The 17,003-nt window shown below is 46.7% G+C and overlaps 1 protein-coding gene across 1 annotated transcript; it reads right to left on the reverse strand.

The window, feature by feature from the left end:
- Positions 1–9,629: 9,629 nt before the first annotated feature.
- LOC119460771 (cuticle protein 10.9) lies at positions 9,630–15,969 on the reverse strand. The gene is made up of 3 exons (XM_037721858.2): positions 15,848–15,969; positions 14,037–14,069; positions 9,630–10,701 (listed from the first exon to the last, which is right to left on the reverse strand). The coding sequence occupies exons 1-3, from the start codon at positions 15,854–15,856 to the stop codon at positions 10,372–10,374; spliced, it is 372 nt and encodes a 123-aa protein (XP_037577786.1). The 5' UTR covers positions 15,857–15,969; the 3' UTR covers positions 9,630–10,371.
- Between the last annotated feature and the right edge of the window lie 1,034 nt (positions 15,970–17,003).

The raw sequence follows: 17,003 nt of genomic DNA on the forward strand, positions 1-17,003 counted from the left end.
GCACGATAAAAAAAAAAAAAAAAAAAACAGCTGGCCAAAATTAATTCGAGTACCCCTACTGCGGCGTACTTCATAATTAAATCATGGCACGTAAATCTGTAGAATGTTGTTTTTAAGCATGTCAGAATACTCAAACCAATCAGCCCAGCTTTCGGCCTTAGCCAATCATTAAAACGTGCTTCTGTAATGTCGTTTCGAAGAAATATAAGAGAAAGAATCAGACTGACCTTGGTCACCTAAGGGGAAAAAAAGAGGCTGCGCTTGCGTACAAAGTTGAGCGAGAGGAGCTTCGCCTGATGTCTGCGTGGGTATCACCAGGAGTAAGTCCAGCCCCTTCCTCCCTCCAAACGGCCGTTTTTCGCGTGGTTGTTTAGCGTGGTGATCGATTTATTGGTCTACCACTACTCGCAAATGTGACTAGCAAGAGCCGGGAAAATCGCAGAAGACTTGTGCAAAGCGTGCTGGTTGTTAAGCACCATGTACGGTAACTGGTGCCACCTCGAGACAGCCAAAGGGATTTGGGTACGCGTCTTTGCTTGCAGAGTGACTAAGAAGAAAGAGAGGAGGGGATGTCAGTAATAACACAGCATACACAACGCGTATCACCTCCGAAAAACCCGGATCACATATCATAGTTTGCACAAATCAGCGCACACGGCGCGTATTTTTCTTTTCCGACGGCCTAAGGGAAAGACCTTTCTTTGAAAAGGAAACGAGAAAGAGTGAGAGAGCAAATAAAGAAAAATTAAAAAAGAATGTAGCGACCGCATGCCGACTGCAGGCGCACGCCTACTGGCGCCAGCTTCCGTCCAGCGCGGGAGTCTCGCAGTGAGAGCGACCTCAATACGACAAGCGGCTGCGCGTGGCGGCGGAAGGAACGTCGGTGGCGGCGGCGTGCCTCCTACGGTTCTAGGAGGAACTGGAAGTCTAGCCGAATGTTGAAAAAGAAAGGTGCGGAGTAAAATAAAAGAAGCGGCGGTGTCAAAGATCACGGAGAAGGAGACGACAACGCACGCACACACGCGCGTTCCACGTTCTTGCGAGGAAGGGAGGCGGCGGAGCGGGAAGAAGGCACATTGCGGAGAAGAAACCGAGACCGCAGCTGCGCGTGTCTCTTCTCTGGTCGTATATAACGAGAGGTCGGAAGAGGGCACCACGTAACACACCTCCATCTGTTGCAACCTGCCTCCTCATCGCCTCCTCTCCCTTTCCTCTAGTTTCTCTTTCCTTTTGGGAGCACTGCGCGTGTATCCTGTCCTGCGGTGCTATTTTTGTGAATTTGTCCATCTTTCTGTCTTCTTCGGATGAGTGGACCACGCCTGTGCGTCTGAGATACCCATGGCGAGAGTGGACTATGACGTGGTGTCATATCGCTTCGCAAGTGAGATAAGGGGTCTTGCCTATCTTCCCACCAGCAAGGAGCCTATACTGTTTCCCGTCAGGCGCGTGCATACCCGCGCCTACTACTCTCACCCTCATCTATTGTATCCCTCTTTTTATTTTACGTGCCATCACTCTTGTGCTGTTGAGGCGACCAAGGTGGGAATTTTTCCTTTGTGGACAGACTCCAACGCATACACTTGTAGCTGCTTGTTCGGATGTGTTGTTATGCCCCGAGTTTCTGCCTTTACATCGCATTCTCTTGAAGCTGGCTATCCAAAAGCTTCATCTTTAACAAACAACACTACCGGTAAATGAAACGTATGAATAGTGTTTTTATGTTTGTTGTTACTCTTCTTGACATTTTGCGTCACTTGCCGCTCTAAACGTGCAAGACCGGGAACAACAGTATACTATTGTGCACGTCGTAACTTTTCAGGCTCAATGACGGCCGTTCCAGTGCTTGCACCCTTGACAGAGACATCCAGAAACAACAAACAACGCGGTTTCTATAAATGCTATGTGTCGCGCAGCAGCGCAATTTCAGGACGGTGACAGACGCGCTATCGGAACGATGCCAACAGTGAGCATTGCCGGCGTCCCACGTCCCACATACCTTGACTCACATCCAAGACACCTCTTGGAGGCCGAACGCGCGCGTCTAACGACGCGGCCATACCGTGGGCAGGCGTCACTAATACTTTCCGGCTATAGCCCAGTGAAGCAAAACGTTAGAATTAGTCCACTGCCGTAGGAAGATGCGATATTGTCACATGTTGTAAGAACGGTGAAGAATCAAGCACTACCAAAACTGGGAGTTCTGATTCTTTGTTGGGCGAACTTGTGTTTAGAAAAAACAAGCAGAACTGAAATCACAACGATAACGGTGAGAACAGTAGTCGGTCGTCGAATCTAACGAATCAAGTAGGTCCACTATTTACGCATGCATCGCTGTACATTTCAGAGTAATCGCTGGTATTGAAGCACGTTCGAGAACCTGCTAAACTATTTGCGTCGTGCGTGCAGTCCAATAAGAGAAGACTCTTTCGCTATAGAATCGGTGACAACAATTAGGCAACTTCAGATACAGCCGGCGCGTCTTGCGCCTAGCGATAACAGTGATAACCCGGTGAAAAAGCGGTCACCGCCAGAAAGCAGAACAATGTACGCGTGACAATTAGACATACCAGCGCGCATCCCGAATGGTAACACTTTTGATTACTGATGACTGAGGCTGCGTGCGGATATAGACGCATACGGCAATGCCCATATTGGTGGGTACATCCATCTTTGTTTTGCAGAGGCACCGGAGCCATCAATATCACGAAAGTCAGCAGAAGCAACGCGCGCGCACACAAAGTGAAAGACACGCGAACACAAATCAAATATGGATGGATTCTTCTGTAGGGAAAGCGACCTTACGCCACGTTCTATGGATATGTCAACGCGTTGTTCCTTATCTGCACGACTAGTACAATGTGTGAAGAGAACTACTGGATGTATGTAGAGCGCCAAAGTAAGACAGCATCTCCAATAGATCGGCATTAAATGTATTAGATTTTATTTGCTTTCTAACCGTACAAAATTCATATTTTATAAGCCATTCTGTACCAAACCACAAATAACACGGTTTTTGCAGAAATTATTTAAGCAATGCGATACTTTCACGTAAGCCATGTACTAATGTATCATATTAGTTCGCTTTTATCGCTCTGACAGATACAGTTTACAGGAATGGAGAAATCTTCTTTTGGCGCGCAGTTAAGGAGTTGCAATCTTGACGTTTGAATTCTCTTAAGGTTACCAATTTTCGACAACATTTACAAAAAAAAGTAGGAATGCTAAATTTATATTACGGTACACGATTTAAGTTCATCTCTCTTAAATGCTGGCCTCTGTGATTGTTTGTACCCGAGCGTATTGAATCTGCATGGGCTGCGATTTCCATAGGGTGAAATGTGCAAGCTGCATTACAAAGACCAACGTAGATTGCCTCATCCATCATGTTACTGCAGCTTTATAACTGGTCCATTGGCTTATTTTGCATTTAAACAACGAGTAAGTGCATGTATTAAGGCTAGTAGCGAATTCATCACGTGGCATGCACAAAATAAGACGAGGCTTCACGGTTGTGGGCAGCGCTAGAGGCGGAGACGAAGAACGAAAGAATGACAGACACGGCGCTGAATCTAAGCCAATGAATAACCAATGATTCAATGAAACCAATGAACTAAACCAGATAATTTAATGAACTATATATAAGACAATCAATCTGAGAAATTAAAACCAACTTGCCCGTTTTTCTGCTCTGCCAATACGAAGCTTTGTGCTCTTCCGTCTGCTGTTCGACTTTCTCTAAAGCAGGAAGAGTGGGGAGTGGTACATGTTCACGCTGCACGCAACAGATGCAGTCGGCGTTCACAGCGCTCCCGCCTCAAGGAAGATGATGTTCTTGGCGCGCTTCTCAGAGGCAGGCATAGCGTCTCCTCCCGGCATCAACGAGTTCGCCCTTGAGTTTTCGGTGTACGATCTACGGCGCGCGCTTGAGGAACGGCCGGCCTCCAGGGAGGGCCCCCCTCTCGTTGCATCCGTCCTCGTACGCGAACAATGCCGCGTTCCTGACCTGACGTGCGCGATGCGTACGAGTTAATAACGTGAGAACGACCCCGTGTTATGTCGAGGAATGCGAGTCGCCGTTGGCAGGACGTCGAGTCGGAAGTGCGTGACGCCGAGGCACCCAGTCGCCAACGTAATTATTTTAACGAATAACGCATCTTTTGAACAGGAAAAGAGAGCGAAAGATAAAATCACTACAAAGTGTAGCATTTTCCGATTTAGTAGTACCTATGCCAGTGCCTGCAATTTATCAAGTGAAGGTGGTGGTGGAGTTGCCGATCGACGACTGCCGTATGTACATATTTTCAGCCTGAACCCATTAACTAACAACTGGAGGTGGATGTGGCGAACAATTGAAGGAAAACAACGTGACAGCGTTAATTTCCCGTAAATGGAAAGTCCTGCTAAGTCGACAAGGTTTCATACGTTACTGCATCGGGAGATCTGCTACCAGCGTCTACGTAAGTTTCTCAAAGAATGCGGGGACACTGCGAAACGCGGAGATAGGCAAGATTCGTTTTTTCTCGAACGTGGCTTGTCTTGAAATATGATTATCTGCACACAAATACCGCTTTCTTGGAATTCAGCCTTAACGGCAAATGTTGGGTCTTACATACTAAACGCATTCCATTTATGTTTGTTCATGTAAGACATTACAAGTGAATTAAGGAAACAGAACTGCGTGATAGAAACTGGCTAAGAAAGAATGCGAACATTCACGTCCTTAAATGTGCAGCTAGCCCAAAGTATCAACTCTGGCATTTGATATAACTGTATCACCACGAACGCCGATGTTTTAGTAGTATTTGGTTGTGTACCTATACTAGTAACGGCAGCTTACGTGTAGTTTTTGTAAATACTAAACCTTTGGGAGAACCGAAACGTCATCAACCATACGCGACTTTATGATGCGAGGCTTTCTTGAAAACAAGTCAGTCAGAAGCTCCAACTTTCTGGCGTTTCCATGCATGCAACACCTAGCACTGCAGCACCACCTTAAGTTGTAAGCAATCGTAAAAAATTTCTTGCCGAATACACTTATTCTCACCCCTTCATGTTAGTTGTAGTGATCCTTGTAAAGCTGCCGACGAAGTAAGACAATCAGGGAAAAAGGAACAGGAAATAGAGATAGCCACATGACTACTTACTGGTAGTAAGCAGTTTAGCATTTGAAACGTGTGTTGGAAATTTGTGGCAGTGAGAAGAAACGTGGTAGGACTACATTAAGAAATATTTTACATGACGGAAGCTCAGGAAGATAGGGGTGACAGATAGGGAAAGCAACAACGACCCAACAATGAAATGAGACGTGTAACTAGCAGGAGCAGAGCTGTGAGAACGATGAAGTCGGCAGACAATCGTCATGATCTTGCCGGTGATTGTAACAATCATCTCGTCACTTTGCCTAGATCGTTGCGTCTGGAGTGCACATTACGCACTTGCGACGTCTCGTATATCTCACGAGTCGGCACGCAGTCGCGCGCAAGAACGGACCAGCGCAACACGGAGTTACGCCGGAGAACCCTTACCTAGCAATTTCCGTCTCTGGCACGCTCATGGAGATTTTGTGACGACGCCACGATACCCCAACAACAGATCCTATCTCAAGCGCGTCTCTGCCCCTCCGTTGACCCTATAGAACTACCTACGCGTCGCGACATGCACTCATTGTCGGCGCTGCGTATCCAAGGTCGACCATCTTGTACGTATGCACCTGTTGTTGGTAGCCAAAAAAAGACCACACACATCCGTCCACGTGTCATGAGCCGCTACGCTGTGTGAGGCAAAACGCGAGGATATGCTAAGTGCTTATGCAATGTGAAGTTGTTGTAGCACTCTGCCTCGATAATATTTACTTTTCACGTTCCTTCGCCGCGTCGCTGTCGGCCCCAAGTGTTCCGGTTGCCATGCTTTTTTTTTTTTGTAGCTCTTTCTTGGATAATATTTTTTTCTAATCTTACGTCACCTGTCTTGTACATCTCGTTCCTTGTTAGCAAAAAAATAATAAAGTAACATAAAATCTATCAATAGTTAGGGATTATGAAGTTTATACCAAATGGAGTCATTGCATTTGTAACTCGGTGGAGTGCAGAAAATGTAAGCAGGAAACGAAAAGAAACTATAGGACATTCATGCAGTTCGTGTTTCTTCATTTCTTTTCTGGGCTCAAACTTACAAAACTGTTAGTTCGGAAGTGCTCCTTACCATTGGCCGGCCGCGTTTGCTAGTAATATGTCAAACATCATGATTAGCGTTCACAAGAGTTTAACTCTTGTGAACAATTGTAGCGTAAGAGCCTTTTTTGTGTGTGTTAATACGGACCCTGGTTCGTCTTTAGCGTTGTATAACGGTACGCCATGAATGTCGAATGATCCAATTGGGGTGTTTAAATTCTGCCGAATAATCCTTTGTACTGATCCCTGCCGCTTCTAGAAACTCCATAAAGAGACGTCGGTCCAGTCGATACAGCTTTTGGATTAAAAAAAGAAAGAGAGAAAGAAAGAAAACTTCGCCACCGTTTTTCACTTCGCGTACGCGCAAAATGGGCTGTTAGTTGAATAGTGTTCTTATACGCGACGCGTAGGCCACGTTATTCGTTTACTTTTTGTGTTGTAGCATTTTCATGGTAGTGCACTTTTAGCGGTCACTGTAAAACCAGGCATATTTGGAGGTCGGAACGCATGCAAGGAATTCCTACACGTCAGCTTTCTCCTTCGGTATCAGCTAGCGTGCAGTGCAATTTTTTTGCAAACTTTTCGCGACTGTTGTGCTGTTGCTCATGACTGAAAATTCTAGCGACACTTTATGGCCACATGGCATTTCCCTGCTGTGTATGTACACTTTGTCTTCGCTTGTCCTTGCAGATGGCGACTTCTGTCAAACTTGCGTGTTCTTAATGCTGCGAAAAATACATGTACTACTTACTCAAAATGAATGGGACAGTTTATTTGAGTCACCACCCACAAGATCAACAGGATATTCATCTCTCTCTCTCTCTCTCTCTCATTTTTATCTCCTAAAAATTATCATAAACTCCATGTTATTGTTTTCTACAATTTCATCAGCCAACTTTGTTATACGTCGACGATCGATTAGGCTGCATCCATTAAGGATGCCCGTATCTCATCTCAAGTCAGTTTTCTAAAGAAAAATGGTTAAATTCAGGAGTTTTACACGCCAGAACGACGGCCTCCTTATGAGGCCTCATTATGAGCCATGTTGTAGTTAAGGCTCCAGATAAATTTCTCCTGCCTGGGGTTCTTTAATGCACACCCAACTCATGGTACACGAGCGTGTTTGCATTCCGCCTCCAATAGAATGCCACCGCCGCGGTCGAACCAGCGAGCTCGGAAGCGCAATGTCATAGCCACTTGTCCACCTGAGCGGGTATCAGTTTAACTAAACGAAATGAACTCGAAATCAGTCCGCACACACTTACCATGACGAAACCTGCCGGATTCGCTTTCGGCCACCTGCCTACCGCCGTTGTGTGTGCGCATATATTTGTGTGTGCGTGTGTGTGCGTGTGTGCGTGCGTATTCCCTTGTTTCTTTAACAATTGCTCTTAGAAAAATACAATGCGTTGTTCCCACACGAGAGACATGTGGGCGTCTATCCCACCGTCGTCCTTGGTTGGCATTTTGTGACCTGTGCGGGCGCGGGCGCTCGTCTCTCGTTGTGTGCGCCGTCATGCAAATCATCGCTATAGGGCGTGAGCGTCGGAAAGAATGCAGTGGTTGAGTCACGTCTGGCGTAGGGGTGGGAACCCCAACGCCGCAACTTTATTTCTCAGACGTCTGTACTTGAGATGTTCTACTATGTAAGCACGGTGTGTAGTAAAAAAGTATACTACCGATTAACCACCTTTAATGAGCGGCTGGTTGAAATGTAACTGCAAACTATAACTTCGCTAAAGCTTAAACACCGGGAGCTTTTGGATTTCAAGTGCCCAATGCAATGCTTGATGAGACGGCTGCTTTTCATTTAGCTATGTCGTGGTATATGAAGTATAATCCCTTTTAGTTGAAAGAGCAAGATGTTCTTTTCTGAAGTCGACAAAGCATAAAGCGGCAACACTCTGGAACATATTTGCGATGTATTTTCTGAAGGGTTTCATACATCCATTTCCCACTCCATGGTGGACACGTTGTAACAACGATTAAAATGTGCTATCTGTGCAGTTGCCTCGTTATGTTATCCAATTGCGTGGTATTGGAAATACTCCAATATTGGAACTACTTTCCCTATGGTTGATGCTCAAGAAGTGTCAGTAGTTTGTAGAAATCGGAACGAGCAAATATAATCGGTCATCATGTTGAGTAGGTGTTATGGATGTTGATACGAAGAGTGTATAGGAGTGATTTCTTGCAGCTGACACCGTCACTTTCTCGCTCAAGGCGGGCACCTGGGCCGTATTCACGATAAGCTTTTGTGATGAAATTGTTCATAAGAGAAAACTACAGCCTGTCTTTGTATTGGACATATTATTACCGAAGGCGGCCGGCCAAAGACAGAGAACACTTACGAGTGATAATATTTGTGAATTAACCTCCTCGATTCGACTGCTGGACTATTCTGCGGCAAAGAGACAACTATCAGCCTTCGGATTTTCCAGGTGGCCTCACTCCGAAGTACTTAGCCCATTGCGTTGACCTTACAACAAGCGGAGGATTCAGCTTGACATGGCTGACTGTCATGCATCAGTGCAATTTGACAATCGTTCCCGAGGGCAACATGTGATGGCCACCGATAAAGTTTCCGTTTTAACATAATGTTTCTTTCCATGGAACATGTTTGGTTAAACGTTATGTTGAAGCGACGAAAACATTTCGTGAATGTTTCTCTTCCTTTTCACAGGCGTTGTCAAACGCTACAGAAATTTTGGGTGAAGAACACACAAGGCAAGCATAGCAATGCCGAAGGTTGCTCAAGGCAATATATAAGTAGCGCTGCTATCGAGTGTTTGTTTATTAGTTTTGTAATTGCAGGGAAATCAATTTAGTTGAGCGCTCAGTGACAGAGTGAGGACGGACAGAAGAATTGTGGTTTTACCTATAAGTATTTGTGGTGCACAGTTTTACAAGTTACTGTCACATGTGTTGTTGTTACTAGTACACTAATAGCTATGCTTCCCTTAGTAGCACTTAAGCGCTTATACTAGATTCCAAGAAAAACTTGTGTTATCCACGCTATTGACTTATGTTTATGCATCGTCAGACTCGATATGTCATTGTGGTCAGCACTACGTGAAACGTTAAAGATGTAGCTGGGTGGGTGCTTCTTCAGCACTTTACTCAATCCTTACACAATCATTTACAAAAAGAATCGAAAGGGAGCGAAATACTTGTGATGGAAACTGGAGATGCTTGCCTATCACGTGACTCCAGATGTAGGGTCAAATAGCCCGTTAAGTGCATCTAGACACGTGCATATGTGCATCTAGACACGTGTATGCTTTTAAATGCTACCGAAAGAGGCATGCCTAAATCCTAGGAGTTTGCTTCTCAGAGAGAATTTCTAATGTCGCTATTTAGCAACTCCGTAACCGTGTCAACTTTTTTTTCTTCTCCCGGATAATCTGTAGCCATTCCACGCTCAACGAAGCACGGCAAATTCACCGAGAAATCAATCGATGCCAGGATATGAGTATCACTCTTTATTATGCACACGTCTACACCAAAGTCACAACACCGGACAAACATTTTCCCCACGGTAGTGAAGAGGCAGGTGCAGAACGGGGAGGTAGCGACAACGACGACGAGACGTCAGGACAAACACACACACAGGACATTCACTTGAGGCAGCAGCACATGGGCCGCATCGCGCTACTTGGCACCTGTAAACGAGGGCAGAACTACAACCGGAACTACGAGTGAGGAATAGGAAGATCCCGCTTCAGAAAGTAAATACATGTACCTCATGCAAAGCCGATCACCAGCGGCTGCCACGACCCGCTTTTAATGCAAAGCCCCAACGATGTACCCACACCGGAGAGAACCAACCCCGAGCTTCACGCAGGGACCGTCTGCGTAAAATGCAAGCTACGAGGTTCCGTGTCAGGAAAGGAGTCTCTACATCTACGAACAGGGGAAAACGGGGATTGATAGTCACACAAGAGCACAGATAACTGTATAACACATAGACAAAGAGCTCCACACAGGGACCGTAGAGGAATACGTTGAACAGTACGAATACGAGAAGTACGATAAGAAAGAATCTGAGACGAAAAGAGGAAGAGGAACAATTTACAACGCCTTGTGACGCACTGTAACTCCAGGCGCTATAGGCTTGGAGATATCCGTGGAAGGAACATGACGTCACATACAAAAGGCAAGCGGACGCAATCGGCAATGGAATCTTTCTCAAAGTAGCTGCCTAGCCCCTGAGTCGGTTGGACTCGTTGGCGATGGCGGCCTCAGGACCGGTCGGGGCGCTCGACTGGAAGACGACGTCGGCGGGGTTCTTGGACTCGGTGCCCAGCTCGTTGGTGACGACCTCGGCACGGTATCCGTTCTCGTCGGCCGTGTAAGTGACGGTACGTGTGCGGCCGTCGGCCAGCTGGATGGTGTAACGTCCCGTGACGCGTCCGGAGCCGTCGCCGCTCTGCTCGTGGGTGTGAGAGCCCTCGGCGTCCTGGCTCGCGTAGTTGAAGGAGTACGGGATCGGTGGGTAGTTCTCCACCGGCGCGAAGCCCCGCTGTGCGGCCTGCGTATGAGAAGGTCGTTGTAAGCAAACAGGCGCCACATTCACAAACCTTTCTCATTCATTTTCTCTGCGGTCAGCCGCCTATCCTATCGGAAATTCGTTGTCAGAACTGACCAGTGACGTTCTTTATGAACCACTCCAGCTTACAAGTTGCTTTGTAATTAAATACAGGCAACGATGTGGCGCCGAATTCAGAATGACTTTTGTTAATAGAACTGCGAGAGGAGAGGGAGGAATGGCAAGTTCCGAGTTTCTGGTTTGCTACCCTGTGCGAGGATCGGGAGAAGTGGCATAGAAAGACGGGATCTGGAGACCATCGGCGTAGAAAGTTGGGCTTGTTGGTGTAACATTTCGAAGTCTTCTCCTTTTAGCACAAATATTACAAGGATGTAAAAAATGAACAGAGACAAACGCAAGGCGCTAGCGCCTTGCGTGTGTCTTTGTTCTCTTTCTACGTACGTGCGCTATTTGCGCTACAAGAAAAAGACTGCAAAAAGGTATTTAGAGAAGAAAGAAAGAAACTGCACTTTCGCTCATACGTCGAAGCAGTGACGCAATAGTAAGTGCAATATTATACCCATTTAGCCTTGCGCTGTTTTATCTGGTATCTGTTCGGATCGCATGGTTCGAGCAAACATTCAAAGACATTCAGACGTCCAAAGCAAAAGGGTGCGAGAAATCTGTTTTCGATAAGAAGAAAGCTTTCTCCAATGTCGGCTCTAGCCCAAGTCGTTTTCCATTGTGGAGCGTGCCGGCCCCTTGTGGTAAACAACTGGAGACACACGGCTTCTTGCTTCTCCTTTCTGTCCCGCCTTTCAAATTTTACCACTGGATTCATTTAGGCTGTTTCACCTCGATTCTGGTTTAGAGGTAGCTGCAAAGCTCGGCGTCAGTCGTCATAGCAACTAGCGGAGTGAGCGCGCTCTCCAGGCTCAGCATTTTCCTTGTCTATAGCATTGGCAGAATGGTTGAAAGGTGAAAGTTGCTACTGCGTGGGGCCGGGATTCGAATCGACAAAGGTAACATAGCATTTTTTATTGATTTCTTTATAAACTTGCAAGACAATCTGTGATTTCTGCGATGAACAACGACAGACATCAAAAGAACTAGGGGAGCGAGCCCATAACTGCTATCGCTGTAAAATACAGCCAGTGTCAACGGCCCTCACACTGGAAGCGTGGAGCCAAGCATTTTGCGTTCGGAAGAACTGCCTGTCATTGACTGGATGCCACCTTTAATACATTTTCTATCACTTTCAGGTTTTAAGGTGCGAACTTGTTGAGTGCCTGTTCTGACGAACCACTTGAGCGCACTAACTCTTTTTGTTTTAGGGTTCAGGACTCGAAAGCCTGTGGCACAAATGCTTTAGAGTAGCGAACCGAGGATCCCTTTATTAGAGTACACGCGTAAACACGAGACTATCAGCGAGGCCTCTATCACGACCTATGTTTACGAACTCATTCATACGCAACACTGCCGACCAATCACAAGATAAAGGAGGCTTGCGTGATTAAGCTGGGACAATGTAAAAACTTGCGGGAAACACAAAGAACGGTGAATTCAAGCATGCTGGGCATTAAATTTTAATGACTGGAAGGGTCACTCGCGCGCTGTCGCCACACTGAGGAACCCGCCGCGGTGGCTCAGTTAGCTAAGGCGTTGCGCTGCTGAGCACGACGTCGCGGGATCGAATCCCGGCCGCATTTCGATGGAGGCGAAATGCAAAAACGCCCGTGTGCTTGCGTTGTAGTGCACACTAAAGAAGCCCAGGTGGTCAAACTTTATTTGGAGCCCTCCACTACGGCGTGCCTCATAATGAGAATTGGTTTTGGCACGTAAAACCCCAGAAAGAAGAAGAAGAAGCCACACTGAGGTACGTGGGAATTAAACGCAATGCGAGTTTATTTAAATGTTTACTTTAGCTAATGGCGCGAACACTTTAGTTTTAAACTTTCCACTTTTCTGTGTGTGGCCAACTTCATTTGCTTTCACGCAAACCTATCGAAGCGCTTCCTTTTTTATGGCTTTCAGTTTATACGGGGTGTCCCAGCTAACACGGAAGACGTTTCAAACGGAAGCGAAACTTTATTGGCAGATGAAACCTCCTCCCCCCCCCCCCCCCCCCCCCTCCGCATTCAATATATTGGGAGTGATCTCCTAAAGAAGCCTCCAATAATCTTCAGTTTCTAATTATTTGCCAATTGGTAATTTAGTTCACATTTAAATTATTCACTTTATGGTTGCAATGTCCATACAAGATTTCTAGAACACATTTAAAAACCACACATTCTGTTGCTTCCGGTGAGCTACCTTTGACGTCGCTTTTTTCTCCACGCTTCAAAAAAAAAAAAAAAAAAAGAAGCCCTCAAAACATTTCAAAAGCCGCCACGGTCCGCCGGTCACGCCACAATGGCTTTAATTTAAGTGCAGAAGAAGAGCGGTGCAAAGTATTTCTTGTATGGCTAATTGGCGCAACATAGCGATTAGAAGAGGAGCACAAATTTACAAACACACCGAGAATGGCTCTCGTCTTGCCTGTCCTTCTCTGCATGTCTGTCTAAAGTCAATAATTAAATATATATTTAAATCATAGCTACCTTTCACCTCAATAATAAGAACACAATAAATGCTGGAGGCTTCTTTAAGAGGTAGCGAACAACATACAGGTGGCTTCATCTGCCCCGAAGACTTCTTTTTTTTTTCTTTTTTTGACTTACTCGTTGTTAGCTTAGACACATTGTCTTCTTCTCTTCTTCGAGATGCAAGAATGGCTGCTTCTGATTAAATGACAAATGTTTGTTCTTCCATCTTCAGGTATTAAGTGAGTTATATCAGGGGGCCAAAAACTGCTCAATTCGGTGTCCTCTTTACGTTTTGTACCTAACCTTGACATATTAAATTGTTCTTCTTCATTTCTTCTTTTTTTTGGGGTGGCGAAGCTTTCTTGATGTAGTTAGCTTTTTCTGCAGTGTAAATTTTTATATCTGCGTCAGCGTTGTCCAATAGCAGTAAACGCATCATGTCCACTCTTGCATAAAAACAGATGCTTTCTACAGCTCGCACTTCAATCATCAGTTCTCTCTTTCTAACAGCTAAGACATATTGGTTCCTAGAAAGATGTCTAGGTTTAGTAGAAGGGCCCTTGCACACCATCTTTTCACCCTTAGCAACATCCGTTAGCCTCATTTTTATCACATTGACGTTTTTTGTGACAGCATGACGTGTTATTTATAAAATAACCGTCAGAGAATTGTGTTCGGTGGCATATGGTTTAAAGCTCACCCTGTTTAAGAACAGACGCTAATGGCTAAATAATTTGATGAAAGGTAACTTACGACAACGCAGATGCAGGCGAAGAGGATAACGAGCTGAAAAGGAAAGACAATATTTTAGACGGTGAATATCAGGCGCTCTGCTCGAACAAATGAAACGTAATTGCGAAGCACGCAAGAGCTGCCGTGCTTTCATTCCGAGTGGACGGCATTGATAAAAACATAAACGTGACCCGGTAGGAAGCCTAATTTTTATCTCTTTTGCGCATCACAGCTCAGAAACAGCTATTGTGAACTCGCTGAAAACAAATTTCACGTTGTTCAGCTGGGCGCTATTCGGTTAACTGTTAGTGAACATAGCACTTACGAGAAAATAGCTGATCCTGCAAGAAAGGCGGAAAATGGGGCTCGGAGTTTCTTTAGGGATTCCTAATGCACAAGCACATTTACTCCTCAATGTACTCAATGCCGGCTGACTACAAGGAGATTCGCTTTACCGTGAGGTGGCGCTGCTGCAGCGCCATTGGCCCTCAAACCGCTGCAACCTCTAAAAAGCGTCATTAGGCTGTACGTGACTTTCGGTCTGCACTGAGCACACTTCACGTGGCTTACGCATATGTGAGGCAGGGTGAAATTATCTATGCTTTGTTCTTAAAGCACGTAATGCGCACTGCCTTCCAGTCTCTGACGAGCGCAACAGCAGCTTTCAGCTTACAAATATCGTGCCTTTCCTAGCCATTGATCACTATTTCGCAGTGAAGTTTCATTCACGAACATCAAATGTTACAGCAGCTCCAGTGACACAAGAAGAAGACAAGTAGGGGAAGTACGATGGTGTTAGCTACAAGCTCATCTGGCCTTACAGAGGCATGCCGGCAACTGTTTCGCCCAAACCTCTCCTTTTAGCGTGTGCGGGTCTGAACGGGTCATAATGTTGGCTGTGAAGCAATCTTCCTCTTGAGAATGCAATATTGAGGTACTCACTGCCATGAGCCGTCAGAAAAAAAAAAGAAAACGTATCTGCCTACTACTAAAACTTAGAAAAAAAAAACCTGTTTTTAGCAAGTCACGACTGCCGATCGGAAGTTTATGCGACGTGTTGTGGAGCTCTCATGTCTATCGTTCAGTTTCACAACTGCCAGAGCACAAACGGAGCATGATGTTGCTGGGAGAAATGCAGAACCGTCATACGTCGTACGTTAACTATGTGCTGCTCAAGCAATCGTGCCGATGTTTGGGCATGTAGTCGCGCATATATGATGCGAAAACGATGCAAGACACATCGTCTGTAGTGAACGGCAAGATGACGACAAACGTCTTTAGGCTAGCTATCTCGCACGTCTTTTTGCGCCAAGTTTTCTTAAATCGTGTGCTTACAGAAAACACTACTCCAAAAGTCTCCCAGCATAAACGAAAAGGATTTGGAAAGGTAATGTGATCGTCGAGAAGCTGATGTCATAGGTGAATTAGCAACATTATCAGAAAGAGTATCTTAAACGGCTTAGAGAAGACAGTTCTTTAGGAGTCCGAAACCTAAACAGGAACGCCAGTCGACATACTGCATCCATTATGTATCTAATCAATGGGCTTGTCAGACGTGTACGTCGTTAGCATTGAACGCCGACGGATGAAAGGAACAAATGCGGAATTAATTCAGCACCATCGAAGGAACAAACGGGCTAAATCAACTAAGCCAGTGCGCCTTTGCAGCATTCGCCGAACGCGACGGGTGGTCCGCTGCTGTAATCCCTTATATCCGCGGACTGAGAAGCAGGCCCGAACCACGGAGTCTGAAGACGGGGCACAAATCCAGGGAGCGTGCCACCGCCTCCGCCTCCACCACGGCCGCCCCTTTCGGCCCATCGCGAACTCACCTTGTGCATGGTGTTACGGGTCGGGCGTCGGTTGGCACTCGCACTTGGTGATGACCGGTTGGGCACTTCGGGCAAGTGTCGGAGGATGAGTTCCGTCCGCGACTCATCTCCGTTTTTATAGAGCTACGCCCGGGCATCGACGCGCTCTTCCACCGCCAATCAGGTGCAGCCGACCTACATTGCGCAACGCCTCGGCGTCGCCAGCGTTAGACCGTGCACACGAGCAGCAAGCGCGCTCGCGGACAATCGTGTGTGGAGGGCCTCTAACCCTGGCCGCCCTTCCTCCTCTCGGCCGGGCGGTGATTTCGCTTCACCTTTCACCGCTCGAGTGCCCTTTCTCCGTTTCACTCTCGTTTTCTCGGCGAGCCGAAAACAACGAGGTCCGGCCACCACTACCACGTGAGAGAGAGCGGCTGTGCGGACCAGTGGCGAGATACTACGGGAACGGCATGCGGCATGCACGCACGCGCGGCTTTAGCAGAGGAATGCTCCAGATTCAAACGACGGCAAGCCCTCCCCCCTCTTACCTCGGTGTACTCGTGTTCTAAGTGATCACGGCACATGCTTCGTTCCGGCGCAGATGGCCACGGCCGCCGTTGGTCGCGCGGGAGGGAGCGGGTAAAATCGGTGGGGGGCGAGGGTCATCGCTGGAGGCGTTGACGAACGTGAGTCCCACCGGTATACACGCAACCCGTTGGAGCGGAGAGCGATCACGCATGGGAGACCGCGAGACGCACGGCCGTGATTTTCACATTATCCGCCGGCTCTCCGCTGGCGTTGACGGGAATCTCCTGCCTCGGGCACATTTTCGCTTGTCCTTGTCCACGGCCGAGAAGTCCTGGGTGAAACACAATGGGAGACGGATTGTACTTGGACGGGATGTTGTATCAGCCATCTACTCACAAGTGCCACTCTCTTTCCTGCTTCACTCGTCCGCGCTCCCTCGTGTACTTAGAAACGTTGTGAAGTCTCTCGCGCTTCCACGAAAGGTGTGATGAATTATCCTGATCAAGATCGTGCGCACCTGCGAGCTAGTACTTGCTCTTTTCAAAAGGAGACGAAGAAAAAGTGTGACGGCTCTAATGAAAGCATGTCTGAAAGTTATGACGTAAGCAAGACACAAGGATTACATACGTATGATATGTCCGCTCATTAG

This window comes from Dermacentor silvarum, chromosome 8, assembly GCF_013339745.2.
Source record: "Dermacentor silvarum isolate Dsil-2018 chromosome 8, BIME_Dsil_1.4, whole genome shotgun sequence".
NCBI lineage: Eukaryota > Metazoa > Arthropoda > Arachnida > Ixodida > Ixodidae > Dermacentor > Dermacentor silvarum.